General features: G+C 42.1%; 1 protein-coding gene across 1 annotated transcript; it reads left to right on the forward strand.

Annotated features, from left to right (window-relative positions):
* The first annotated feature begins 1,078 nt into the window (after positions 1-1,078).
* Positions 1,079-27,557, forward strand: ATPAF1 (ATP synthase mitochondrial F1 complex assembly factor 1). Its single transcript, XM_037039476.1, has 9 exons — positions 1,079-1,476; positions 3,404-3,512; positions 7,662-7,712; positions 8,293-8,355; positions 13,015-13,065; positions 14,372-14,419; positions 16,735-16,830; positions 18,869-18,976; positions 24,686-27,557. Exons 1-9 carry the CDS (start codon positions 1,145-1,147, stop codon positions 24,878-24,880), a joined length of 1,053 nt encoding a protein of 350 aa, XP_036895371.1. The 5' UTR covers positions 1,079-1,144; the 3' UTR covers positions 24,881-27,557.
* The last annotated feature ends 376 nt before the right edge of the window (positions 27,558-27,933 follow it).

The raw sequence follows: 27,933 nt of genomic DNA on the forward strand, positions 1-27,933 counted from the left end.
TATATTTTAAAAATAAAAAAAATTTTTTAAAGCCCCTTTGAAGTAGGTACTGACTTGTGAATGGAGCACTAAATGATGAGGCAGCCACATGCAAATGCAAATAGAGGGATCAGCCAGTGCAAGGATCCTGAGGCATGTACAAGCTGGCACAATTGAAGGATTTTCTGAGTCCAGCATTAGTCCCAGCCCAGAGCCAATTTCCATGAGTATAGGTAGGACTACTGAGCAGAGTTGAAGGCTCTGTCCCTGCCCCTCCAAGGTCCATCGTTCAGGAAGTATTTCTATCAGGTAACACCCAGACGGACAGCACTTCCATGGAGGTAAACTGGTCAGTGCCATCACAGAGAGCCTACTGCAGACCTGGCCCTGTGCTGGGAGCAGGAGAGACACAAAGATGTTGCTGTCATGGTCCCTGACCTCAGGAGCTTACACTATGCTTAGAGGGATAAAGAAGATTGTGGCAGTGGGTGAAGAGAGAGGAAGAAGAAAAGCATTTCAGGGATCAAAAACAGCCTAAATAAAGACTTGTCAGGACAAGTCCAGGTGTCTTTTGGGAAGGAGAGTCGTTCAGATTGTCTGGAGTTCAAGACAGATGGCAGGAAGTGGGAAACTGGGCTTTGGAGGTTGCTGGAGTTTTGAAACGAATTCAGGCCTCGGCAGAACTTGAATGAGTTGCTTAATGACTCTCAGCCTGTTTCCTCATCTGTAAAATAAGGGGGAAAAACTGCTTCACAGGGTGTGAAGTAGACAGTGTTCTGCATATAGAAATACTCAGTAAAGAGAAAATGATCTTGTGGTTACAACTGATGAAAGGACCTTCGACCCTGAAGGACTACTACAAGCACCTGCCAAGAAAATTTAAAAGGGAGCAAGCTCTGTCCTCCGGACCAGCAGATCTGAGCGGCTTTCAAGAGGAGACTGGGAAAGCAGCAGCAGCTGCTGCTAAGGACACGGAGGGCGTAAATCCGGGCAGGTTCCGGCGAGGAGGCGCGCGGTGACTAAGGAAGTGCAGAGGTCGCGGACCGGAGGGAGCGTTAAGACCCTTTCTCCCCGCCCCGCCCCCGCTTCGCTCGGCCCGGCTCCCGGAACCTTGAGCGCGCGGAACCTCGAGGTCGGATCGCCGGAGCGGCGCACCCGGAGCGCGATGGAGAGGGCGCGCGGGCCCCGGGCCGAGGCCAATGGGCCTGAGGACTTGGAGGAGGAGGAGGTGGGGGAGGCCATGGCTGCCGTGGGAGCAGCGGCAGGTGGCGCGGGTCCGGCTGTCCTGCAGTTAGCTGGTCTCTATCGGGGCCTGTGCGCGGTGCGCAGCCGCGCCCCGGGCCTGGGGCTCGTGGCACCCGCGCAGTTGCGCGTGTTTCCGGTGCGCTGCGGTTCTCGTCTGCCCACGGGGGGCGCCGACGGCCACAGTATCGGGGACGAGCTCGAGGCCAACCCTTTCTATGACCGCTACCGAGACAAGATCCAGCAGCTGCGCAGGTGCGGGCCCCGGCCGGCCGGCCGGCCGGCCGGCCGGCGGCGGGCAGGGAGGAGGGGCGGTGCTTGGCCTGCCCTTCTGGTGGGCCTGATGCTTTAGGTTACTTAAAACACCCCTGCGAGGTGGGCACTACTACTGTCCCCACTCGTCAGATGATATATCTAGGCTCAGAGAGGTAAGATCGCTTGCCTCAAGTCACACAGCTAGTGTCAGAGCTGATAGTCTCCGAAAAACCCTTGCTATTTCTGCTGTTTGCCTTTGTTCTTTAGTTCTGAAAGATTTAACAGCCCTTATGAAGCAGGCAGCTCAAAGGTGTCTGCCCTATAGAAATGGGAAGATGGAGCCTTCCAGAGAAGGGGCTTAACCTGCTCAAGGTCATATATTGAGTCAGCTGTCTGGCCTGGAACTGATGTTCCCAAGCTCCTAGCTAGAGCCCTGACTGCAAGGAAAGAAGATGGGAGGTGGGAGCAGGGTATCAAAGACTAGCGGTGCCACAGTTGAATCATCTATTGAACCCTCTCATTAAGACTAGAAAACCGAGGATCAGAGAAAGTAGGAGACCTGCCCAAGAATACACAGCCGGATAGGATTTATCTGACTTGGCATCCAGGGTTCCTAACATTACCCGCTCAGCTTCCAGGTGGAAGGACCTGGAGATTAGAGGAGGTTGAGATGGGTGTATATGAAAAGGGGCCATAAAAACAAAAAAAAAAACCAAGAAATTTCACCTAGAGAAGAGACATTTAAGGAGTGACATAATAGTAATTTTCAAGTACTCATATGAAAGGAATTAGATGTTTCTCTTATTTCTGAAGGTGAAAGATACACAGATAAATTTAGGCTCAGAACATTTGAATAATAAAAGACATGCAAGGCAGGAGTGCACAGACTCCACTGCCTAAGTTGCTCCTCAGTCTCTCTTCATTCATCGTGGGTGGCCTAGGTGTGGCTGTTGGCACTGGAAGCCCTGACCCTGGTTCTGGCACTGGCAGCCCAGGCCAGGGACTTGCCACACACCACTGGGCAGGGCCTCTGGAACTACATGATACACGAGAAGCTGATGCAAAGGGAAGGAGGATGTACTCACATACATGGCAGTGATGTTTAATATCACCTCTGGAAAGGAGTTTTATGGAAGAGGGCCTCCCTACAGTGCCTTGACCAGCCAGGTCAAGAGAGGAGCAAGATGTGCTTGGATCTTGTAGATATCACCCATGACACCAGGTCTCATGGCCGAGAACCTAGAGTCTTCACCAAAGTGTACAAAGCTAAATATCACATTGGCTACAGAGCCTAAAGAATTCTCAACAAGGACGACGGCATCAACCTGGACTTCAGGCCTGAAGACCAGCCCCACTTTGACATAAAAGTTCTGATGTTCCATCTGCAGGCAGTTTTTTGGAAAGGGTCAAAGAGATACTCAGGTGCTAAATCTTGTGTAAAATGCGCTGCCTGAAGCCTTTGAACCACCTGCATCTGAATAAACAGATGTTAAACCTAGAGAGAAGATGTCCAAGAACTAGGTGTGTTCAAATAAAAGCATGACACTGGGTGTGAATGCTATTGGATTCCTGCCTGAAGAGGTGACCCAGCAAGATGATCTCATAGTCCCCTTCCCGTCTTGAGGATTTGAATTCCATGTACCCAGAGTGTAAGTACCTGAGGGACCAAGCTCTCTGTCACCTTAGGAAAGAGTCTGCAGAAGAAAAATGTTACAGAGTCCTCTTGAGGATTAACAGTAGTTAAAAGCTAGACTTCTTTTTCTACTTTTTGATTTTTAGCCCTGTGCTCAGGCCTGACTAACTAAAGGCAAATCCTTCAGCCTCTGACTCCCTGTGTCCCCTCTCTGTAGAAGTGGAACATGATGTTTTGTTCTTTCCAAATCTGAAAAGACCCCACTGGTTTGACTTGTGGTTTACCTTTGATCAGGTCTGACCCAGCTGCTTTTGAGTCCCGACTAGAGAAACGCAGTGAGTTTCGGAAGCAGCCAGTGGGGCACTCCAGGCAAGGTGACTTTATCAAATGTGTGGAAGAGAAGGTAAGACCTGCCCCTTTTAGTGTTGTTGGCTCACCAGTACTCTATACCCTCAACCCCAACCCCAACCCCAGTCCTGGAAATGGACTCATTAATGGTTCAGCTGGATGAACTGAACTTAGCCTCTCTCTGCTCAGCTTGGTCTCCATCCATAAATGGTATCCTACGTTTCTGGCAAACTACTGTGGTCATGTGGAGATATGGAGGGATGGGAAGGGTAGCCACTGCTCCCAGGGGAGGAGTCGTGTGATCAAGGTAAGGCACACATGGCAGTGGGCTATAGAGATTGGGGGGGCAAAAAAGGGCTTAGTAGCAATTACCTTTAAATAAGAATCAAAGCTGGGGGAAAGCTTGTTGAAGCTGTGCGTAGGAAAGTAATCTAATGCAATACTTTTCAAACTTTTTGACCATGACCCCCAGTAAGAAATGTATTTTACATTGTAATTTAGTATACAAGTATATGATTATAACTGAAAAAAATGTATATAACAATGCTTTTGCTACATTCTATTTACTCTAATTACTTATTTTATCTTTTTAAAAGCTTTGGCCACAATCCACTAAATTGATTTCAGTCTATTATTTATCTAGGATGGTGCACAGAATTAATTGGAGTGGGAGAGGCCAAAACCAGGGGAAATGTACAATAACCCAAGTGTGGGCTGGGTGCATCTTAAATAAAGTAGTCATGGTAGAAAATTGGGATTCCACTTTGTATTTAAAATGAGAGGTGTTTCTTTTGCTTGGAGAATAACTTTTTTAGCTTTGGGTAGCCTAAGTTTTATGCTAATACACTCAGCCTTTTAACATGTGGTTCATTAAAACCACAGGGTCAGTGGGTTAGTAGTTATAGGGTTGGGAGTAAATCCAATCTCCTGTGACACACATAGTTTACAACCCTGTGTGAGCAAACAACTGTACTACAAGTGTTTTAACAAATGCAATTTTCTTTTTTTCCTCTTTTTTTAAAGATTTTATTTATTTATCTTTAGAGAGGAAGGGAAGGAGAGAAGGAGAGAAATATCAATGTATGGTTGCCTCTCGTGAGTCCCCTGCTGGGAACTGGCCTGCAACCCAGGCATGTGCCCTGACTGGGAATCTAACCACAATTGTGTGGTTTGCAGGCCTGCGCTCAATCCACTGAGCTATACCAGCCAGGGTCAAATGCAATTTTCTATAATAAATTTATAGTGCCAATAATAATTCTTCACTGTGTTGTAAACTTTCAATATTAATATGGGAAAGCTCTGTGTCCCTTTCTGTAGGCCGACTTAGAAACTCAACTTTATGATAAGATGCGAATTAAGTAAAGATTTCATTTAAATTATAGCAACTCTTGGGTAAATATTTACTTACTGTCTTTCTTTCCTAGCTGTACAGAAAAAGGCTAATAGCTAGTGGCTCAATTTCAAAAGCCTCTTCTTTACTTTGAGTCATTGGTTCCTATCACACAAGACCCAGCATCCCCTTTTTGCAATAATTTTTTGTAAAGTCTCCCTTTCCTACCCTGAAATAAAATGTAGACAGTATAGCCCTGGCTGGTGTGACTCAGTGGATTAAACACCAGCCTGTGAACCAAAGGGTCACTGGTTCAATTCCCAGTCAGGGCACATGACTGGGTTGCAGACCAGGTCCCCAATGAGGATGCATCCACATATTGATGTTTTTCTCCCTCTCTTTCCCTCTCTCTAAAAATAAATAAATATAATATTTTTTAAAAATGTAGATAATATAAGCCACCTACACACATAATTTCAGGGAGTATAATGCCCTAACTTTAATATAAAGGAAAATATTTTTAATGAGATACATATTTTAATAAGTGAGTTTTTGAGCACAGTGATTCTCTGAGACCTAATGCAGATGAAGTATCACAGTGAAAGTACCGTGAATATATAAGCAACAAAACCTGACTGGTGCAGGGGTGCTGTGTTGGTAATTGTAAAAACTCTCAGACCACGAGCAATGTTGTAATCAGTGACCATCATGAGATTCCACAATATAGTCTCCTCTCACGTTACATAGTAGTTGCTTCTGAAAAATGTAGTGTTTATTAAAGCCATGGTTTTAAAAAATCAAGAGAAGGAGTGGGGGAAGGAAAGAGGAACAGAAGGGAGGGAGGGAGGAAGAAAGAAAAAGAAAGAAAAGCAACACAGAGTTAGATTCTAGGCCCAGGTAATTATAAAATGGTTTTTCACTTAAAAGGATGTCTGGCTAGAGATTGAGAAGTTGTACAGGATAAGGGAAAATCTTCATTGTGTATAGAACTCATCTGTAAAACTGCAGCTCATTCAGCTTCCCTGTCCCTCCCATTAAAGGCAGGTGTCACCGTCCAGTCCCTTGTGATGGCAAAAAGAGTTGTCCGCACAGATCTCAAAAGGATCTGAGGGGGAGTAGTAGTGTGCTCAGTGCTCTTGAGACTCTGGCTCGCAGTTTCAGTTTCCTTTTCACTTGATTTCACTGATTCTCGAGTTCACTTTTTATTCCCCCATTTTGACATCTCTAAAATTGTCTTAAAATTGATAATGAAATGTAGCTGTTGTGCTGTTTAATTGGCACCATTTTCTGATACATAAAATAATGGTGCATCTTAAGATCAGTGGTATCTTAGTGACCAGAGGGGATTGGGGAGGGAATTTCAGGGGAAATAAGGGAGGGATTTAGAGGAACCTATATAAAGGATACATGGACAACAACTGAGAAGGGTGGAAATGGGAGGGAGGGGGGAGGATGGGGGGTGGGATGGGATGGGAGTAATAGACAGAAAACTGTACTTGAAAAATAATTAAATAAAAAATTGAAAAAAAAAGATCAGTGGTATCTTAGATTAGTTAAAATGCAATAAGCTTAAATATTTTATTTTTATAAGCAAAAATGGAAATGAATGATGAACTGGAGGGATATTGTGGTGAAAGAATATACAAGGCTTGGTGATAAAAAGGTCCAGGCAATTGTGCAGATAGATGGTTTTGTTTGTTTTGTTTTCACAATACTCCTAAAGGTGAGTGGGAAGAAAATGAAATCACCTTCAGGAACGACTATAAAGGACACATGGACAAAACCAAGAGGGAGGGTAGAAGCAAGGGAGGGGGGAGGTTTGGCTGGGGTGAGAGGGAATGGTAGGGGGAAAATGCAGACAACTGTAATTGAACAACAATAAAGTAATGAACTCAACTATCTATTTTTTGGATAGTTTGTGTATGAAGGAAAAACTGCATTAAGATGCTGTCAATATGTAGGAGTATAACTAGAAGGGCCAGGGTGCATCAAATAGATTTTTCTACACCAGACTTTTGTCTGATTTGTGGGTACAAGTTCTGTGGGCATAATTTATGAAAGGTTTGGATTTGTGAAATCACAGAGTAATGAAAGGCAGGGTTTTATGCAGAAAGCGCTTTTCAGCTTCAGAATCCCAGATGTAGCTTGTACTCCTTTCCCCTGAGAAGGCATGGTCTTGAACTAAGTTGTGTGGAAGTCTCAGAACAGGTTGTCCCCACACTCAGAAACGACTCAAAGTAAGGTTTCCTGACTGTGTCCTTTATCAGAGATACTGGATTGAGAGAATATAATCACCTTCAGTTGTTCTTGGCCTTTTTTGAGGAGTACAAGGAATAGGTAAATTCAGGCAAAGCATAAATATATACTTTGAGGCAAAGTATAATTTGATGGAAGGAATGTTAATATTGCGTAGTATAAAAACTCCATAGTCTGCTGAGTATGTCTGCCATCAAAAGTGCTGTTACAGGTAAGAAGCAGCCTTGGGAAAGACGTCTTTCCATTTCTCACCTCCTCTGTGGTCACTGTGGAGCAGATCAGAGGGCAGAGCACAGGAAACCCAAGCAGCCCTCAATCTGGGAAGGGGTCCCTTATATCCATAGTGGCAGGTGTAGGATGCACTCTCAGTCTTAGCAGATGCTTTTAACTAAGGAAGGGATCTTCTCATCTCTGTATCTCAGAAGCTGAGTCAAAGGAAAGGGGTTTCACAAACAATAGCTCTAAGAACAGTATGTGCAGTTACTTACTATATGGAGTGGAGAAAAGTAGTTCTTAGGTGCAAAAGTACTGGATGAGACACTGGCACCTCACCTCACTTGGTGGTCTTTTCCTTCTGAGAGAAGTGTGGATGAATACCCTGTCTATCATATATTTCAGACAAACACTTTGGGGAAACAGCCTATGAGCAGAGGATTCACTAAAGACAAGGTAGGTGTCAAATGGATTATCCAGGTTTGAAGCCACATGCAACAGCTGCAAATTGGAACATACTTATGGTGGTTCACTGGTTTAGTGATATATCCACTGTGGTTATGAGAAATATTTCTGTGAATTGTTGTGTCCTTGTTGTAACCCTAGCATAGTGTGGGTCCTGGGGGTGCTAGAGGAAATAGAGTGGTACCTTTTTTTCTAGAGGAATTTGTTTTTAAAAATCAAATAAAAACATATTTACCCTGTTATTTAATTTGCAAATAAGAAGCCACTCCTGGCAAAATAGCTGTTAAAGATAATCAGAATTTTTCCTCCTAGCAGTTGCAAAGCACCGCAGTGCTCATTGTGAGGGTGAAGGATTAGGACACACCTCTAGATACTCCCCGGAACAGCACTGCCAAGCCTGCCGGGCTGAGGGGCCCGCTTCCCTGGCATATGGCTTTCTCACACGGGTTCTGTCTTTCCTGAAGATCTGATTCACTGCCCTGACAGGTTGCTTCCTGCAGGCTTACAGGTAAAGTTAAGCTGTTTTATTTTTTAAATGTGGATACTAACTGCTTTTTATTTTCTCTTTCAGACTCTTAGTTCAATCTTTAACATTGAGATGGTGAAAGACAAAACTGGAGATGAAATAAGACAGGTAATGAATGAAGATGGGTTGACGTACTTTAAGAAAATGTGTTCTCTATGAACCAAATCTGAAAGTAGAAAGGAGCATACATTTCCTGATACCTCTTTATAGCCATAGATAACAGGAGTGATGAATTATATGAAAAATGGTGTCATAAGAAAACTTGTCTTTCTTGGTCTCACTCCCACATATCTCACTTTTGTATTTCCCCTTTTTTTTTCATTCCTATTACCCACATCTTATTTAAAATCATCACTACTCTATACCTGGATTATTATACTGTCTTTCTAAATAGGTCTCCCTGCTCTTCTTTTTCCCACTCCCCCATCATATCCTCACCAGTTGAATCCTTTTAAAGTTCTGCTTTCATTACGGAGAAGACTGATGTGCTGGTTGAGAACACAGACTCAAGAACCAAGCTGCCTGTTTAAAGTCCTAGCTCTGCCCACTTACTAGTTGAATGACTTTGATGAGTTAGTTAACCCCTCAGAGCCTTAGTTTCCCTGTCTATAAAGTGAAAATAACAATAATACTTACCTCCTAGAGTTATTTGGGGAATTAAATGAGTTAATATTTGTAAAGCACTTAAAACAGTTCCTAGCACAGAGTAAGTGCTGTACTTGTGTTTTTATTTTTTATAATATATTTTATTGATTATGCCATTACAGTTGTCCCATTTCTGCCCCTTCATTCCCCTCCACCCTGCACACCCCCTCCCACCCACATTCCTGCCCTTTAGTTCATGTCCATGTGTCGTAAGTTCTTTAGCTTCTACATTTCCTGCACTACTCTTGCCCTCCCACTGTCTGTGCTACTTATTCTCTGTACCTTTTCCCCGCCTCTCCTCCTCCCACTTCCCTGTTGCTAACCCTCCACGTGATCTCCATTTCTGTGGCTCTGCTCCTGTTTTAGCTGTCCGCTTAGTTTGCTTTTGTTTTAGTGTGGTTGGTTGTTAGTAACTGAGTTTGCTGTCCTTTCACTGTTCATATTTTTTATCTTCTTTTTTTTAGATAAGTCCCTTTAACATTTCATATAGTAAGGGCTTGGTGATGATGAACTCCTTGAACTTGACCTTATCTGAGAAGCACTTTATCTGTCCTTCCATTCTAAATGAAAGCTTTGCTGGATAAAGCAATCTTGGATGTAGGTCCTTGCCTTTCATGACTTGGAATACTTGTTTCCAGCCACTTCTTGCCTACAAGGTCTCTTTGGAGAAATCAGCTGACATTCTGATGGGAACTCCTTTGTAGGTGACTGTCCCCTTATCTCTTGCTGCTTCTAGAATTCTTTCCTTCATTTTAATCTTGGCTAATGTAATTATGATGTGCCTTGGTGTGTTCCTTCTTGGGTCCAACTTCTTTGGGACTCTCGGAGCTTCCTGGACTTCCTGGAAGTCTATTTTCTTTGCCAGACTGGGGAAGTTCTCCTTTATTATTTGTTCAAATAAGTTTTTTACTTATTGCTCTTCCTCTTCCCCTCTGGTACCCCAATAATTTGGATGTTGGAACATTTAAAGATGTCCTGGAGGTTCCTAAGCCTCTCCTCATCTTTTTGGATTCTTGTTTCTTCATTCTTTTCTGTTTGGTTGTTTCTTTCTTCCTTCTGGTCTACTCCATTGATTTGAGTCCCAGTTTTCTTTCCTATACTTGTGCTTTTAAATGAATGAATAAAAATATTAGTTAGTAACCTGCTCACAAATGTTCAATGACTTACCACATTCCTTTGCTTGGCATTCTGGGTCCTTCATTATTATAGGACCTTCTGCAGGAAGTTTCCTGGACACCTGCCTTCAAAGCACTCTTGATCTGTCCTGCCAGTTTGGTAATTCCAATACTTCGATTCACATTTCTATTTAAATTTTCATGTCTATGATGTTTTTCTCTAATTAGACTATAATATGCTATTTGTTGACATTTCTTATGGTCCTATGAATTATATTTTAGGTATATTGAGAGAATCGAAATAATAAAAGCAGTGTACTCTGTGTCCGGTACTTTATTTAGTGCCTCATATGCACTATTTCATTCAGTTCTCATAACTGCTGTGTAAAGTAGATGCTGCTATTCCTGATTTACCACTGAGGAAGCCGTAACTTAAAGAATTGAGTGACTTAGTATGTGGCAGAGCCAGGACGCATGCTCATGTCTGTTCAACTCTGCATCACATTCCCTTGTGGGAAGTTGTGTGAATTGCCATGGTTTTCCTTTGCGGGCTGTATCATTCATTTCAGCAGGCATTTATTGAATACCTATTAAATCTCAGGCTCTGGGCCAGCCAGGGAGATAAATGGGAGAATCCCCTACTCTCAAGGAGCTTGATGGAGCTTTTGTGTCTGTCCTTCCACCATTTGCCTGGTGGAAGGACAGACACGAAAATAAAGACAGCACAGGGTTTCAACCTCTGTCAATAGAGACTTATGCAAAGTTTCGAGGAGACCTCAAACTGCCTTTGGGAAGAAGTGCCAATGGAAAGTGGACTCCAAGCATGTTCTTTAGGCTTTTCTAAGCCAGGCCCAGAAGTCTTGATCATATGACAAATATCATTACACCTATAATTTTAGATACAAATTTGTTTGTTAAAATGATTTTGAGTAACCAAGGTCAGCTATGTTAGGAAACATCTATCAGTCTCATACATTTTAGTGTTTATTCATAAACTGCTAATAATACAAAGTCTGTCCAGAAGGTATCCAGCCACATAATAAGAAAAATAGAGACATTTATTGAAGAAGATACAAGATAAAAGAAACATTGTACGTAGGACAATGACACCTCAGTCCCCTTCAAAGTAGGCACCTTGGAACCTCACACAGTTCTCCCAGTTGCCATCAGCTGCCCTGTCATATTTTCTTGAATCTCATCAATGGTCTAAAGTCTCTTCCCTTTCAAAAGTGATTTTAGTTTGGGGACAAGCCAGAAGTCACGGTGCTATAGGGGCGCTGACTCACCTGGGTGATTTGATGTTTTGCAAAAAAAACTGCATGAGATTCAATGCATGAGTAGAGCGTTGTTGCAGTGAAGCTGCCAATTACCAATTGCCCATAGCTGTGTCCTTCTGAGTCATCTGAATAGTTTCTGCAGAGGAATGTTCAAGCTTAATGCAAAATTTGATGCAGGTTCATTGCTGTACTCACTCAGTCATTTTGAATGTGACAGCCACACAGTGCACATGCTCACTCAAGGCTGGAGGGAAGGAATGCAGCAGGCAGAAAACTTGGAAAGAAAAGAGCTGTGATCTCTTCCACCGAGAACTACTTTTTTCTAAAGAACCACAGTTGTGTGGATGTGGGTAGACATTTTTCACTGGGACAAGTTATTCCAGCATTTTTACCTGCACGTTCCGAGTCATTTGGGCTCATCAGTCCTTTCAACAGAACCTGCCTTAGGCACTTAACCTTTCGTGGCTCAGGTGCACCAACACATGCTCACTCAATGGCATCTACTGTCTCCACTGACTACAGTGAAGTCATCATTGTTCACACATGTACATTCCAGTCCACTCTCCTTGGCTGCCAGGTTACATCAGTGTTGTGCAAACTATTCTTGTTACATTAACAATGGCTGGCCTTTTTCTGGACAGACCTCATAAATAAAAATAAGCAGGATATGCTATCCTTAAAATGAGAAGGCAGTGTTCTGACATGGAAAAAAAAAAAAGCAAAGCAACCTTAGGCTGCACTGATAGAGTGGTTTGCCCACATCCTAGGAATCCACAGTCCTTCTGTGCTTTGCGTTGGTTGGATTACACTGTGATTAGTATCTTCAGTTGGTCCCCCATTTAATGGGAATGTTAATAAAGCAGAGCAACTTTAAAGGATAGTGACCTATTCTTCAACACCATCTCAGGTGTCACCTTGGCTCTGCTGTCTTCCCCTACTTCTGTGCCTTCGCTAATATTGTCATTCTCTGCTAGAATGTTCTCTTATCTTCTACTCTACCTGTTTGTCTTTTCAGACTCCCTATTCACCTAGCTGACTCCTGATCACTTTTCAAGATACACTTTAAGTGTCCCCCTTTTGGCACTCATTCCCTAACTTGGGTTAATGCCTCTTTGTCACTTTCCAGAGCACCTTGGCTCTGGTTTGCATTACAGTTCTTTTGTGCTAAGCACAAACTTGCGTTATTTCAGCTCATCTTGACAACAGTCCTGTGAGGTTACACTATTTCTATTTTATTCATGGTTATATGGATATTATTTAGTTATTGTTCAGTAATTTGCCCAAAATAACACAGCTGTGAAATGACTGGAGCTGGGATTTGTATCCAGTCTGTCTGATTCCAGACCCTGGGTTCTGAGTGACTAATGTCCTGCTCTCTGAGAAAACCCACGGTTGCTAGGGAGTTCAGGTTTCAGAAAGGACAAGAGGAGATATGAAAAAAAGAGCTTGTCTATTACGCACAAGGCATGTCCTGAGAAAAATTATTAAGAAGGTCATAGTATCCATTTCTGTGACAGGAATTTATTAGTAAGAGTTACAGTTAAATCACCTAGAAGAGTAGATGCTATTAAATCTTTTTGTAATATTGAACTAGTAATAAAGGCATTGTGTTAGATTTTCCTCTCTGTTGTCAAATAGCGTGTTACTGTGAGCAGTGAAAGCTGTCATCGTTCTTGGTGCAGGTTGAAAAGATTAGCTGCATGTCACAGACATACTCTGTTTTTCTACAGATTTGGCAGCAGTACTTCGCAGCAAAAGATACAGTCTACGCAGTTATTCCTGTAAGTAGTTTGGAGGGGAAATGAGAGTGTTATAGCATGAAGGTCATGTCTCTAACCTTAGCAGGCAGTCGCCTTTACTTTTCCTATGTTTATTGCCTCTTGAGAACTTACGTTTATAGCTCTCAGGGTTTTTATTATACCCTGAGTACCAAAGATTGGAAGCTCCATATGGTATATTTATGGCTCTTGTTTTCCCTCTTTCTGGTTTAGAAATGTCCCTTTAAGTCAAGTCTCTGACAAGGGAGCATGGTGTAAGTTCATGTTGCTGAGCAATTTCCAAGTCTTTTATTCCTTTTTGGTGTTTTCCAAGCTATTGAAATTTAATACAAGGCCTCTAACATAGGTTTCTTCCTTTCTTTTTTTTTTTAATTGATTTTAGAAAGAAAGAGTAAGAGAGCAAAAGAGAGGCAGACATCAGTTTGTTTCTCCACTTATTTATGCATTCATTGGCTGATTCTTGTATGTGCCCTGACCAGGGATCAAACCCACAACCCGGGCATATTGGGACAACTCTCTAAGCAACTGAGCTATCCAGCTGGGGCCAGTTTCTTCCCTTCTTGTCTATGAGTGAGCTGATTTAGAGCCTCCTCTTAATTTTTTTCTGGCATTTCCCCTGAGCAAGTGGCATTTTCTCATGAGGTTTCCCCCCTTCTTGAAATTACTATCTTGAAGATAGTCACCAGCCACTGCTTGACCATTGAGATCAGCATTTGATGTACGAGGCTGTCAGTTAGTTCTTTATGCTCTTCCTCTTCCCTGAAGAGGAAGTAGCCTGGGGTAAGTTTATATCAAGAGCATGAATATTATACCAAGCTTACATGTCTAAGTATAAGATTAAGAATAAAAACTTATAGGCATAAAAATAAAGCCAGTCCTTTTGGTTGCTGTGATAGTATTGCTAGTTTTTTCTGCCTCTTATACATATGTACCCTTCCCCTTCATAAGTTTAACAGCCAAAGGATCTGTACTTCTGTAATGTTTTAGATCTCTAATACTGGCTCACTGTTTGAATGGGCCTTGTTAGGCTTCCTTCAGACAGACTTAGTGACCTGATAGCTCATGCACTTGGCAGAGTCCCCTGGAGAGTTTGGGCATTTGGAGTACACACCCCTCACACACAGTTCTGACGCTGAACAGCAAAGAAGGCGTCTGGTCTTTCCTCTCTGTCACAAGAGGGATTTGTAGATGATGAAACAGATTATGTTCATTTTATTTTAGTTCTAGAGTTTAGTCTTGGTGAATTTAAATGTGACTGTGGCCTTTTCTGGTTTTTTGTTTGTAAATTTTATTCCTTTCTAACCTACAGGAAGAGAAGTTTGATTTGATCTGGACCCGGGCTCAGTCCTGTCCAACAGTAAGTTTCTGGATTGCTTGTCGGTGCTGCCAACAAGGATGCTTTGTGCCCGATCTCTTGATGTTCCATACTGTCTCCTGTTATGGCGCTGTTTGTTTAACAGAGACGCTCATCTGTTGGTTGTACTAAGAAGTGACATTTTTAGCCTTATGAAATCATGTGAGCTTGGCCCAGTAAGTCTCTGACTCTATAGATATCTCACCCCTTTCTCATCTGGATCTTAATCCATCACGATAAGTGAATGTTGGAGCAGCACCGGAGACCGTATTTTCAACTTCCTGTGACAGTCTGTTCTATTAGCAGTTTTTTCAGTTTTAGCCATGCCATCCCAATTGTATGTACCTAAAAGGAACCATGAGATTGTTCCTGGAGTAATGAGCTACCAGAATAGGTAACGTAGGCCAGCTGTCTGGGTGTTGGTAATAATTTCTAGGATTATCAAAAAAAATTGCCAAACATTACTGAGAGAAAAAACATCTAAGTAAATGGAAAGACATACCATGTACATGGATTAGATGACTTCATATTGTCATTTCTCCCCAAATTGATATCTAGAATATAATCCCAATCAAAAGCCCAATAGGCTTATTTTTAAAGAAGTTGATGAGCTGATTTAAAAAATTTATTTGGATAGCCAAAGGACCTAGAATAACAAAACTATTTTGCAAAACAACAAAGTTAGAGGACTTACATTATCTGATTTCAAGAATTAATATAAAGCTACGTAATGAAGATGGTATTGGCATAAAAGGAGACATGTAGATAAGTGGAACAGAGTAGAGAATCCAGAAATAGACCAACATATATGTGGTCAGTTATTTTTCAGCAAAGGGGCCAAGGTAATTAAATGGAAGAAAGGATCATTTTACTTTACTTTTTTTTAAATTAATCCTCACCTGAGGATATGTTTATTGATGTTAAAGAGAGAAGAAGGGGAAAAGAGAGATCAAGAAATAATAATGTGAGAGAGAATCGTTGATTGGTTGCTCCCTGTACTCACCCTGACCAGGATCAAACCCACAGCCTTTTGGTGTACGGAATGGTGCTTCAGCCAACTGAACCGCCCAGTCAAGACAGGACCATCTTACTCCTGCCTCGTACTGTATCCAATAGTTAGGTCGAAATAGATCATAGAATCTTAGTGATTGGTAGTGACAGAAACCAAATCAGGAGTTGCTTAGGGAGAGTTGGGGAGAGAAAATTATGAATTAAAAAGGGACTTTTTGGAGAAGATGTCCACTATGTTTATTGTGGTAATGGTTTCACAGTATACATATATCAAACTCATCTAATTGTGCACTTTTAATATGTGTAATTTACTGCTTCGAGTAGACCTCAATAAAATCTCTAAAAAAAAAAATGTTTTCCCCAACAAGGGGCCAGCAGTTAAATAGGCACCAAGATTATTCCATCTAGTAAAACAAAACTGAGCCTGGGTGGTTGGCAGTGAGGAGACAGCCCCATGACTTGCGCGTGTTGGATCGCTCGCCCTTTGTGGTGTGGCGTCCTTCTCTCCTCCATCACTCATCCCCGAGTCTGGACATCTCGAGCATAAAACTAATCACTTCTCAGAATATCCAAGTATCAGCCTCAGATGATAAAGCATGAAGTGATTATACTTATTGGAACAAAAGTTAATTCAGCAGCATTAGGAAATTTGGAAATTGAAAAAGACCCAAATGTTCTCCAGTGGAAGACTAGATAAACTGTGGTGAATTTATATGGTAGAAATCCATACAACTGTGGTGAATTTATATGGTAGAAATCCATCAGTGAAAAGTTAATGAATTAAAATTATAGTTTCAACATGAATAAATCTCAGAAGTATAATGTGGAGTGAAAAAAGTGAGTCACAAAAGTATACATGATAAATAAGATTTATGTTTTTAAACATGCAAACGGTACTGTTTCTTGTTTATGGATATATGCATACACATGAAAAGTATAAAAACCTGAAAGGGAATGGCAGTCAGCAAACGCAGGATAGATGTGAACTCTGCATTGGGATCGGAATGGGTTACACAGAGAGCTTCATTAAATTGGATGTCTAATGCTTTCTTTCTCAGGTGGGTTGGGAAATGTATATATGTTTGTTATATTACCATGTATGAATTTCATAACTTTAAAAAATGTTTTAAACCAAAAGCTGAACAAAATGAGTGAAAATTCCAACCATTGTTCTCATCAGATCTGAAGTAAAAAAAGAAATGTTTTAAACCAAACATTGAAGAAATTGGGTGAATGTTATAGGGGGTTGGCTGTAGAAGAAATGATTTTATTTATTCATCTACCTCCTTGTTTATTGTTTCCCACAGTTTCTGTGTGCACTACCAAGAAGGGAAGGCTATGAGTTCTTTGTGGGACAATGGTCAGGCACTGAACTCCACTTCACTGCACTTATAAATATTCAGGTAGGTGGCTTGTGCTCATCCCCTAGAGGAAAGAGGCCTGCCCCTTTGTGGGACCATGAACCTTGCTGAGGCTCGAGGACACATGCTACGTACTAACTCCCCACAGTATTTGTCGTAGTATTGATGAATTGTCATACTTGGTATGTTGGGCTGGCTTTCTAGGCCCTATTCAATACCTCAGAATTGGAAAAGCCCCAAAATGTGTTCTCTGACTACTTAGGGCTCTTTCCTGTCTCTTCCTCCAGCCTCTAAAACATTTACTGCATGAGCCTCACTGAACAGACATGGGTGAGTTATAACAGTTAGAACCTTAAGGTTTTTAACCTTAAGGAAGGCTCCATGTTTTACGTCAGTTTTATTAATCAGGTCAGCACTTTCTAATGTGCTAGATGCATAGTTTTCCATTCCATAGATGCTGTTTTGTTTGCTTCCCTCCTTTGTTTTGTTTTATCCACAAATACTAGATTAAGTTCAATTTAAAGCATTTGAAGCTTTTAAAATAAAAGTCAGTATTTTACATCAGGTCATAATGAAGATTGGCATTCTATATTTGGAGGCCAAATCTGGCAAAAAAAAAAAAAAAAAAACCTAGCATGTATTATATTGACCTTGAAGTTGGGATAAAGAGAGTGCAAAATAGAATGAGGGAGCAGCTTGCAGTTATTTTTTAATTCTACTGACAATCATTTATTGGGCCCATACTGTAATAATCAACATTTTATATACTTACTATGTGCCAGATTTTTCTGGCACATGTATTATTGTTTAGTCCTCACAAATAACCCATGAGATAGTTACTATTATTTCTATTGACAGAGAAGGAAGTAGGCTCAAAGAAGCTAGTTCACGTAGCTAATAGTGGCAGAGCTGGGTTTGATTGACTTCAGGTCATTGACTCCAAAGTCTGTGAACTTAAACATTTTGCTGTCATGTTGGAAGCCATGCTAAGACCTACATACCTTTAAGCCAAAGTCCTGCCCTCAGGAAGCTCATGTACAGGTATAAGAAAAAGATCCAGAAAACGTAATTATGATGAAAATGATCAGTATAGAAGTATGTTCAGGAGAAGTGAGAGGCAGAACTATTAAAAGTACCCTAGCAATACTGAGAAATTGATAATAAAAGGACTTGCTGAATGTTTAGAGATGAAACCCAGAGATTTTTTTAAGGTTTTATTTATTTATTTTTAGAGAGGGAAAGGGAAGTAGAAAGAAAGGGAAAGAAACATCAACATGTGGTTGTCTCTTGTGTGCCCCCTACTGGGGACCCGGCCTGGGGTTCTGCCTAACCCAGGCATGTTGCCCTGACTGAGAATTGAACCTATGACCCTTTGGTTCACAGGCCAGCACTCAATCCACTGAGCCACACCAGTCAGGGCCAGAGATTTTTTTTTAATGTATAGTTGTTTCCTCCTACACTGTATGAGGGCTTTAGCTTTGAACCCAGTCTCTCTTCCTAGTCTGTATTGAGATCTAGTAACTACTGCCCTGTCCATTCTTTATGAAATTATGATGTTCTTATTCTTCTTTTCCCCCTACCTCCCACCCAGATTGTATTTTAAAACTGCACATTATAAATCTGGCCCATGTGCAAACTCTCCAGCTGTTTGCTACAGCTTAAAAGAGCTCAGTCTTCAGAGCCAGCCAAGGGGAGTAGATTTCAACTGTGAAATGCACTAGTCCATAAAAGTGGCAATTACACAAGCATATTGCTTTCTTTAGAACTTGATTTGGTGGCTGCTTGTGCTGTTTTGTTTTTAAATATATAGCCATGATGAAGGATTCACTGCCTCCTGTAAACATTTTCTGGGAAAAGAGCCAAACCTTTTTCAATTGAAGACACAAATAACACTGTGCAAACTGTCACTTTCACCCTGCCTTGGCAGGCCTAACCATCCCCCACATGCCAGTCCTCGACTCACTAGACACCCAAGGGGCTGGTAAGAGCAAGAATTTCCTCCAGACTCTCTATTGCTCTGAAATTGCAGTTTTGTTGTGGTAGTACCTCATTGAGCCTTGATGAGTGTTCCTCCCTACAGACCCGAGGGGAAGCTGCAGCCAGCCAGCTGATTTTATATCACTACCCTGAACTTAAGGAAGAAAAGGGCATAGTACTGATGACAGCAGAAATGGATTCTACATTTCTGGTAAGAATCAACTGTTACCTCTTTGGATTTACCTAGTAGCCCTGAGGGTATTATTTTTCTTCAAAAGCTCAGGAGAGGTAAAATTCACGAGAGCTATATCAATTTGTTTCTCACTTAAAGTTGCAATAATTAGGTCTTGCTTTAGCTCTTCCAAGACTTGAAGTTAGTACAGATTCTCAGTCACTTCACAGTTTTGAAGTCCAAACACTCCGAATACACGCTACCTCTATTGCCTTTCTAAAATTCAAAAATTCTGACTTCAGCAAAACATATCTGGCAGTAGGAGTTTTAGGTAAGAGACCATGGACAAGTAAATGGCTGCTTAAGTGTAAAGAAGAGTTCAAAGTCTAGAATAGTTTTCAATCTTTTATCTTCCATACTGTTCACATGTACAACATTCCTCATACACAGCGACTTCCTTTGCCCCTCTTCCCTTCCCTGGGATAGAGCATCAACCACATGCCCGTAGATAATGATATCCATTGTGTTTGTTCTGTCTGCATATCTAGAGATAGGAGCAGTTTCGTGATTATGTACAACCTATTTCTCTGATCTTGCTCGTTTTAGGCTCATCTATCTGGCAACATTTAAGTTCAGGGTGTCCTCAAGATGCTGGCCACTTTCATGCCTCTTTTCCCTGAGACTTTTTTAAATATATATATTTATTTATATACTTTTTAATATTTTATTTATCTTTAGAGGGGAAGGGAAGGAGAGAGGAAGAGAAACATCAATGTATGGTTGCTTCTTGTGCATCCCCTGCTAGGACAGTTCCCTGCAACTCAGGCATGTGCCCTGACTGGGAATTGAACCATGATTGTCTGGTTCACAGGCCCGTGCTCAATCCACTGAGCTACACCAGCCAGGGCTTCCCTGAGACTTTTTATTACAAAACCCACTTATTTTTCCTCTCTGTCCTTACCAGCTGCATACAGGGAAGGAAAAAGTGATGGCCTTCAGCTAGTAGTTCACAGTAGCTCTAAGTCACAAGTCTTGGGCACAATTGGGGCTCTGCTTCCCTGTCTGTTATTCCTGAAACTGTCAGTCCTATTTCTCCTATTCTTCCTTCCACCCATCACACTCAACTGGAAGTTACCCAAAATCCTATCCAGAAGAATCAAGTTGCCATTAACTGAGATAGACAAGATTGTGGGAAGAAAAGCTTTGGAAGGAAAATCAGTAGCTCACTTGTGGGCACATTAAATCTGAGATGCCTATTAGATTTCCAAGTAGTAGGCAGTTAGATATAAGAGCCTGGAATTCGGAGGAGAAATCCAGGCTGGAGATATAAATGTGGGAGTTATCAGCAACAGATCGTTATTTAAATCCATGAGACTGAATGAAATCACCAAGAAAGTAAATGGAGATAAAAGAGAGAAGAGGTCTAAGAACTGAGCCCAGTGAAGATGCTGAAGCATCAGCAAAGAAGATTTAAAAAGAACAATGACATAGGCAGAAAACTAAGATGGTAGAATGCCCTGGAATCTGAGATGAAATGGTTCAAGGAGTAGGGAGTGTACAACTGGTCATATCTCACTTGCTGGTAGGGACAATGACATGAGGACTGGGAACTTACTACATTTTACAACATGGAAGTCACAGCGGTCCTTTACAAGGGACGTTTCAAATGAGCAGTAGGGTTGACACTTAATTGGAGTGCATTTAAGAGAGAGTGGAAAGAGAAATTAGAGTCAGCATAAACAAATTTTTGGAAGGATTTTTTTCTGAGGGGAAGGAGAGAATGGGGTGTGAGCTGGAGGGGAGAAGTGGGAATGAGAATGCTTTTGTTTTATTTATGGGAGAATAATATTTGTTTGCTGATGGAAAGACCCAGAAGAGAGGGAAATGTTGGTAGTGAGGAGAAAGGGGAGAGTTGTTGAAGTGATATTTTCAAGTGGATAAGTCTGGGAATGAGGGGAATAGAACAATAGAAGCGAAGCCAGGAAAGAAGGACACACATGCAGTTAGATGGATAGCGGAGTCGGTAGCCTGTAAAAATTCTCTCTGGTTGGCTTAGTGAAAAGAAGGGAAGGTCTAAGAGTGAGGATGGAAGAGTAGAGGTATTGAATGTTAGCATGGAAGAGAAAGTCTGGAATCATTATCTGGGACAGGGGTCACCCAACTACACATAGCCTGTAGACCAGATCCACTCCACTGTGTTTTCAGAAGGCCTGTGAGTTGAGAATTTGTTCTCCTTCTTTAAATGGTTGCAGGGGGAAGGTGGGTTAAAGAAGAATAATATTTCACGACCTAAGAAAAGTATATGAAATTGAAATTTCGGTGTCTGTAGAAAGAGTTTTATTGGAACACAACCATGGTTGTCATTTACATATTGTCCCTGACTGTTTTACCTCAACAAGAGTCGAGTAGTTGCAACAAAGACTCTAGGGCCCATAAAGCTTAATACATTAACCGTCTGTCCCTTTACAGAAAGCGTGTGCCTGCCTGTGGTCTAGAAAAATCAGAGAGAGAAGGGCTGTGCGGTATAGGCACAGGAAGAGAGGGCTGAGAGTTGGATGTAATGAGGGTTATGGGTTAGCCAACTAGTACAATGAAGTAAAATAGGAACCAGGAGGTTAAAGCACAGGAGTGACTATAATTGTTGACTATAGAATGCAAGCTGGATAAAGAAGGCAGTGAAAACATAAGAGAGGTTAGAGACAGAATTGTGAGTTCTAGTGGAATAAAAAGATTTTTGAAGCTGGGGTGAACTTAAAAGACAGGAAATTTATTTTTTAAAAAGGTAGGAAATGGTAGACAAAGTATGGGTGTTGCAAATTGAGATTTGGGGGGATATGGTTACCAATAAGGTTTGATAAGGTTTGAGATTTGACACGAGGAGCGAGTGACCTGGAGAGTGCACTTTACTTTCTGGTCTTCAGCGCGGGACGGCCTCCAGTGTGTGCACTCTCGGGATCGGAGGAGAGAGCCTCTTACCTTGGTGTTTTGACAACCTCTCTTTGTTGGTCTCAAACTGTGCACAGTTCCCATCGTCATTAAAATTCGCTTCCTTGTCTTATAACATTCAACAGCACACCAGGAAATACATACAGGGTGGGGCAAAAGTAGCTTTACAGTTGTTCCTATGGAAAATAATACAATAATTATTAAGTAATAATACAAGAATAAACTCTGTGTTGTGCATACTCACAACTATGAACCTACTTTTGCCCCACCCTATGGTTTGCCTTGTATAAGTCAACTTGACTTTGAATGTCTAGTATAGTAAAGTAACTCCTCTTATTATGTTGTCGATAGGTTCTTGGAACTGCAGCAAAATGACATAGAACAAAACCATTTCCACCATAGGCTAATTGATGTGCACAACAGTTAAGCTCCTACAGCATCTCATCAATATTACAACAAAACATCATTGAATGAAATGTTATTCAAGGAGCTTCTGTTCAGAGCTGGACGTGTTAGAAGTTACTGTGGTGGGAAACCTAAAAGTGTAATATGAAAGAGGAGAAATGATGTTTGTTATTATACCTCCTTATTGAGCAACACAGGGAGTTAATATGTTTATCTTCTTGGGTCTTGGAAAGAGAGGAGACAATTGCTTTACATGGAGAGCAAAAGGCAGGGGGTGAATAAGGAGCTGGATGCTTTCTATAACCCTCAAGAGGTAGCTGCCCACAGCTCCCTTAGTCTACCCCTCTGCCTACCATGCTATTGGTCTTCTAACTATGGGAGGAACGCTTTATCCAAACAAAATCTATGTAAAACCTAGGATAGAACAGCTGAAACAGAGGTGAAGCGACTTCAGACACCTCCACAGAGCCCCTGAGGCTCTACTGTTGGAACAGCTTTGTTCTAGAGTGAGCACAGCTGAGATAACCCCTGTCTCCACCATCCTAATCCTCAAGTGAAAACTGATTGTCAGAGGCCCTGCTGTTCATGGGCGCAGAGAATGGTGCTACCTGCCTTGGATTATGGCAATGTACTTGCTTTAGAAATAGTTTCCTCTTGGGGTGTGTTTGAGTATAATAAGGTAGAATTGATGAAGCAGAGTTAATTATCTTAATTATCTTGCCCCACGTGAAACAGTATCAGGCTGAAGTAGAGGGAGTACCAGCCTGGAGTCCAGAAGTCTGATCGTGACTCTGCCACTTGCTACCCACATGACCTTGGGCCCATCCCTGTACCTCATTTGCTTTGGTTTCCTGGTTTATTAAATGAGGACTGGGTGGTCTCTGAGGCCCCTTCCAGCTCTGAAATTCTATTAATTTGAAATAGCCAGCATTTTGGAAAAGGGCTTTCAGTTGAAGAGCTAGTCTCAGAGATTAGTGCCTGCTTGTGAGAAAATGAGCTGAGAGCCCCACAGGAGAGAATGGAGTTAAAGCGGCCTAGGGTATTTATAAACCCATCTTCCTCATTCTGTAGCTAGACGTAGCACACTTTTGACGGTCAGTTTTAGTGGGAATTTTTCATTATCCTTTGGGGTTGAGTTTTGGCCATATGAACACAGTGAGTAAGTACCTCTGACTAGCTAGAACTGGAGAAGGTACAGGGAGCAAAAGCAGGAGTTGCTTGAAGTCGCTCTTATGTAAGGTTTCAAGAGTGTAACATATGTCCTCCTCTCTTTTACATGGAGGAACCCCACCTCTGTCACATAGAGTGGTCTGGTGACCATTTCCCTGCCTCTGAGCTTTTAAGAAAGTCGCCCCTTTTCTTCCCAGGGACTTTGCTGGTGTATCAGTTAAAAATGGCTGCACAGCAGATTGCTCCAAACTTAGTGGCTTAAAGCAAAAATGTATTACCTCCTAGTTTCTGTGGGTCAGAAATTCAGGAGCAGCACAGCTGGGGGTTCTGGCCCCGTCTGTCATGAAGCTGCTGTCAAGATGTTGGCGAGGGCTGCAGTCATCCGAAGGGCAGTTGGGCTGGAGAACCCACCCCTGACCCCACTCTCATGGCTATTGATAGGAGGCCTCATTTCCCTGCCATGTTGGACTATTTAAATGTCCTCATGACATGGCAACTGACTTTCCCAGAGCAAGCGATTGAAGAGAGATAGCAGAATGGAAGCTACGATGTCTTTAGTGACTTAATAGCAAAAGTTATTCTGTCATTCCACGGCAGTGTGTTTGTTTGAAGCAAGTCAGTAAATACAGCCTGCACACAAGGAAAGGGAAAGTGGCCTCCCTCAAAGGCTGGTGTCATGGAATCTGTGGGCAGGATGTAAACTGTCACAGCTGGTTTGGCACTAGATTTGTCACTGAGCTGATATCGGGAACAGGTTTTATTTGAGTCATGCCTGGTTAATCAAGAACTTAGTGCTCACAAACTTGTTCTTAGAGCTGGGTAACTTGTTCTTTTCTTCCCCCTTTAAATAACAGTGATAAAGGAACTGAATGAAGAGGGAAATTTTGAGCATATGCATTAATTTATTCAAACATTCACCAAATGCCACTATGTGCAGGGATGTAAAACAAGCACACATACTTTGAGGAATTCATGCTAGGAAAGACAGAAAGGGGAAGGGAAAAAGGACAAATACAATACAGTGTGGTAAATGCTATGACAGAGGTAAGCATGGCGTGATTTGGGTACACAGAGAAGGAGCACCTAAGACTTGGAGTTCAAGGAGTTGGGGACGCTTCCTAAAGCAGTGACTCCTGGCTGAGGGTCCACTTGCCACAGGACTCAGATACAGAGCTTTGCGGTCCCGTGCAGGGAAGGACCTCACTGTTCTTTTTACCTTGCTTACAGAATGTTGCTGAGGCACAGTGCATTGCCAACCAAGTTCAACTCTTCTATGCCACTGATCGCAAGGAGACCTACAGGCTAGTGGAGACCTTTAACTTCAGACCGAATGAGTTCAAATATATGTCTGTCATTGCTGAATTGGAGCAAAGTGGACTTGGAACGGAACTGAAATGTGCCCAGAACCAGGATAAGACTTAGAGTTGTAAGGGTTGGCTCCTTACAGAGCCTGCTCAGCCCTGGGGTAGCCTAGAGCACACCCACCCCTTGAACACTCAGAAGTTTGCCTCTGTAATGAGCAGTCTCAAAGGAGTTGTGCTGTGTGCTTATTCAGGAAGAAACCGTAGAGGTGAGCGCTAATACTTGATATTCAGGAACGAAGATACCCAAACATTCTGATAATTATATCTCAGCATACTTGAGTTTTCCTTTATAAGTGTTTGAGGTCATAATCAGAGACAGCTGAGGGTCCCAAGGATCCCGCAGGATGGATGACTTGATTTTACACATTGTAACATTTTGTTACAAGTGCATTTGCATTCTGGGCATTGTGACAGCACAGTTCCCAATTGCACATAGTTCTTCATCTTTATAAACTTGTGACAGGATAAGTTTGAAGACCTGCCATATAGTTAGATAGGGGCTTTACATACTCTTTCCATGTGCCAGCTGGCTGGCCAAAAGCATCACCCAAATACCCTGTTTAGACTCTAGAACAACCAGGTATTGCAGAAAGGATTAAGACTTCATCTAGATGCCCCTGAGTTGCCTTTAGTGTAGCTAGTCTGGAGTGTCAGTAGATTTCAGGTACACTGAAACACACAGGTACAGTGCCTGCATGTGTTTAAACCGTGATTTGTTTAAACCTGCTCCTCTAATTCTGACTTTTAGAAGCTGTGTATTTGGAGGGGGTGAATCAGTGCAGTGTAAATAAATCAAGTTTTTTGTAAGAAAGGATCCATCCAGATTTTCATGTTTCTGTGTATTTTTTTCTGTGTATTGCTCTATCTTCTCCCCACTCAACCTACACTGGGTGGGGAGAAGATAGAGCGATAAAATAAAATCTGGCTCACAGTCTTTGTTACAGTCAGCAGTGACTTACAAGCTACGTGCTGTCCGTAGAGTCAGTGCTATGAGCTGATTTGACCAGAACTCATCTTTGGACTCAGTAGTTGCTTGAAACACCAAAAATGAGAAAGGAGCTCTCCAGCAGTGGAAACTCCCTTGTGGTTTGAAGTGTCAGTGTTGTGGCTCCGAGCTCCGTGACAGAGGAGAGGGGCATGGTTACACACTAGCTTCCTGAACCTGAGGTGTCCCCCCACCCCCATTGTTGTCCACTGCCTTTACTGTGCCTTTCCCTTTCTTACTCTAACGTGCTCCACTCTGCTGCTGCCTGAGATCTGGTTGTATGAGATCTGAATATGGTGAGTGGGAATATAACCAGTGCTTACCCTCTCTGTGTATGTTTGTTTTCTTCATTAGAGGTTGGGCCTGTCCCCAAGTTCTGTAAATGGAGTTGAACTTCCCACCAAGTTCCTTAAATGGGGTTGGACTTTCCATTATTTTCTGAGCCGTGTCCATTTTGTTGTACCTCTGAGAGTGTATATAGAAAGAGACAAGTAGTGTTTGTTTAACCTGGAAAAGCTGCTAGTCTTTCACCATTTCTCTAAAGACCAAGCTGTTTCCTAATGCAAATTCTGGACCTACATCTGGTCCTGACAGTTCATTTTTTGAGAAACTTGAGTCTGGGTGTTTTAAGTCCCAGGAATCTTCAGCATCAAGTGGAGCTGCTTTCATGGGTGTCCATTTATGTTTGCTTTTCTGTCCAGATGGACCCGGTTCCGAGCCTTAGTACATTTTCATAACACCTCCACCGGAGGGTGAGAAAACGATGGGAAAAGAAGTAAGAACTGGCTGCTCATGTTATTGTTCCTCCCAGCTTTTCCCTAAGTCCCCACTTGCTAAGTTACATTGGACATGACCAAAGCAACATCTAGCTGTTCTTTGTATTTACCTAGCAAGATCTGGCAAAGACCTAAAAGAAAATTGTGACATTAATCAGTAAATTTTTCCCCTGGTGCAACACAGTGTTATAGGAAGTGGACAGGCTTTAGAGGTAAATGAATCTGGGTTCAGATGTCGGTGTTGCAATTTATTAGCTCTATAATATTGAACAAATTATTAAAACTCTCTAATTCTATTTATCTGTAAGATGGGGATAATAATAATATCTATACCTCATAGAATTTTGTGAGGATTAAATTAATTTACAGACTATAGTAGAGCTTAACAAATGTCAGCTCCTTTCCTCTTCTCTGCTCCCCCTGCCTGTCACTAAAGACCAGCACAAATGAACCTTTCGGATGTGCAGATCATTCTTCATACCAGCCACGTGAGCCAGCCTTATCTCACAAGCTCCCAGACTTGAAGTTGATGTGAAGTACGTTGAGCACTTCAAAATGCAGATTCCCAAGTCCCAAGCTGCAGCCTGCTGAATCATTCATTATCTTTGCAGAAAGTGCTGGGAATCTGCATTTTAATGTGTGCTCCAGATGATTCAGATGTAGGTAATTCACCAGCCACACTTTGAGAACCATTGCCTTCTGTGTTCTTCACACACAGACACACACACACACACACACAGGTCTTCTTTTCCTATGGACATTAACCATAGAATCGATTCCTCTGCCCCTTGCATCCCTCAGTGGTCCCCTTTGCACACTCTACGCTGTGCTTATTTATGTGTATTTTGCCCCCACTAGACTGTGAGCTCCTTGAGGGCCAGGGCTTATCTCCATTCCCAGTGCCAAGAGCATGGCCTGGAACATAGAAGATACTCATTTGTTGAATAAAGTGGCATGGGTTTTAGCCAAAACATCCTGCGTGTGTGCCTATGTTTAAAGACTCTGAATCTGAGAGAATCTCTACAGTGATCCCCAACATTTTTGGCACCAGGGGCCAGTTTCATGGAAGACAATTTTTCACAGACCAGGGTGAGGGGATGGTTTCAGGATGATTCCATTCAAGTTCACCTACTGTACAACCCCAGTTCTTAACAGGCCTGGACTGGTGCCAATGCCAGTCTGTAGCACAGAAGTTGGGGACTCCTGTCTTAACACACATAGATTGAGAACATACTGAGTAGGTATATTTGTAAACCAAGCTATCAAATTATGTACAAAGTGTCCAAGTCACCGATCTGCTAGGTTGAGCGCTCAAAGCTATTCAGTGGTCACTCCCAGAGCACCTACTCC

Source organism: Sturnira hondurensis, unplaced genomic scaffold (genome assembly GCF_014824575.4).
Source record: "Sturnira hondurensis isolate 20B ecotype Veracruz unplaced genomic scaffold, ASM1482457v3 Scaffold0025376, whole genome shotgun sequence".
NCBI classification, from domain to species: Eukaryota; Metazoa; Chordata; class Mammalia; order Chiroptera; family Phyllostomidae; genus Sturnira; species Sturnira hondurensis.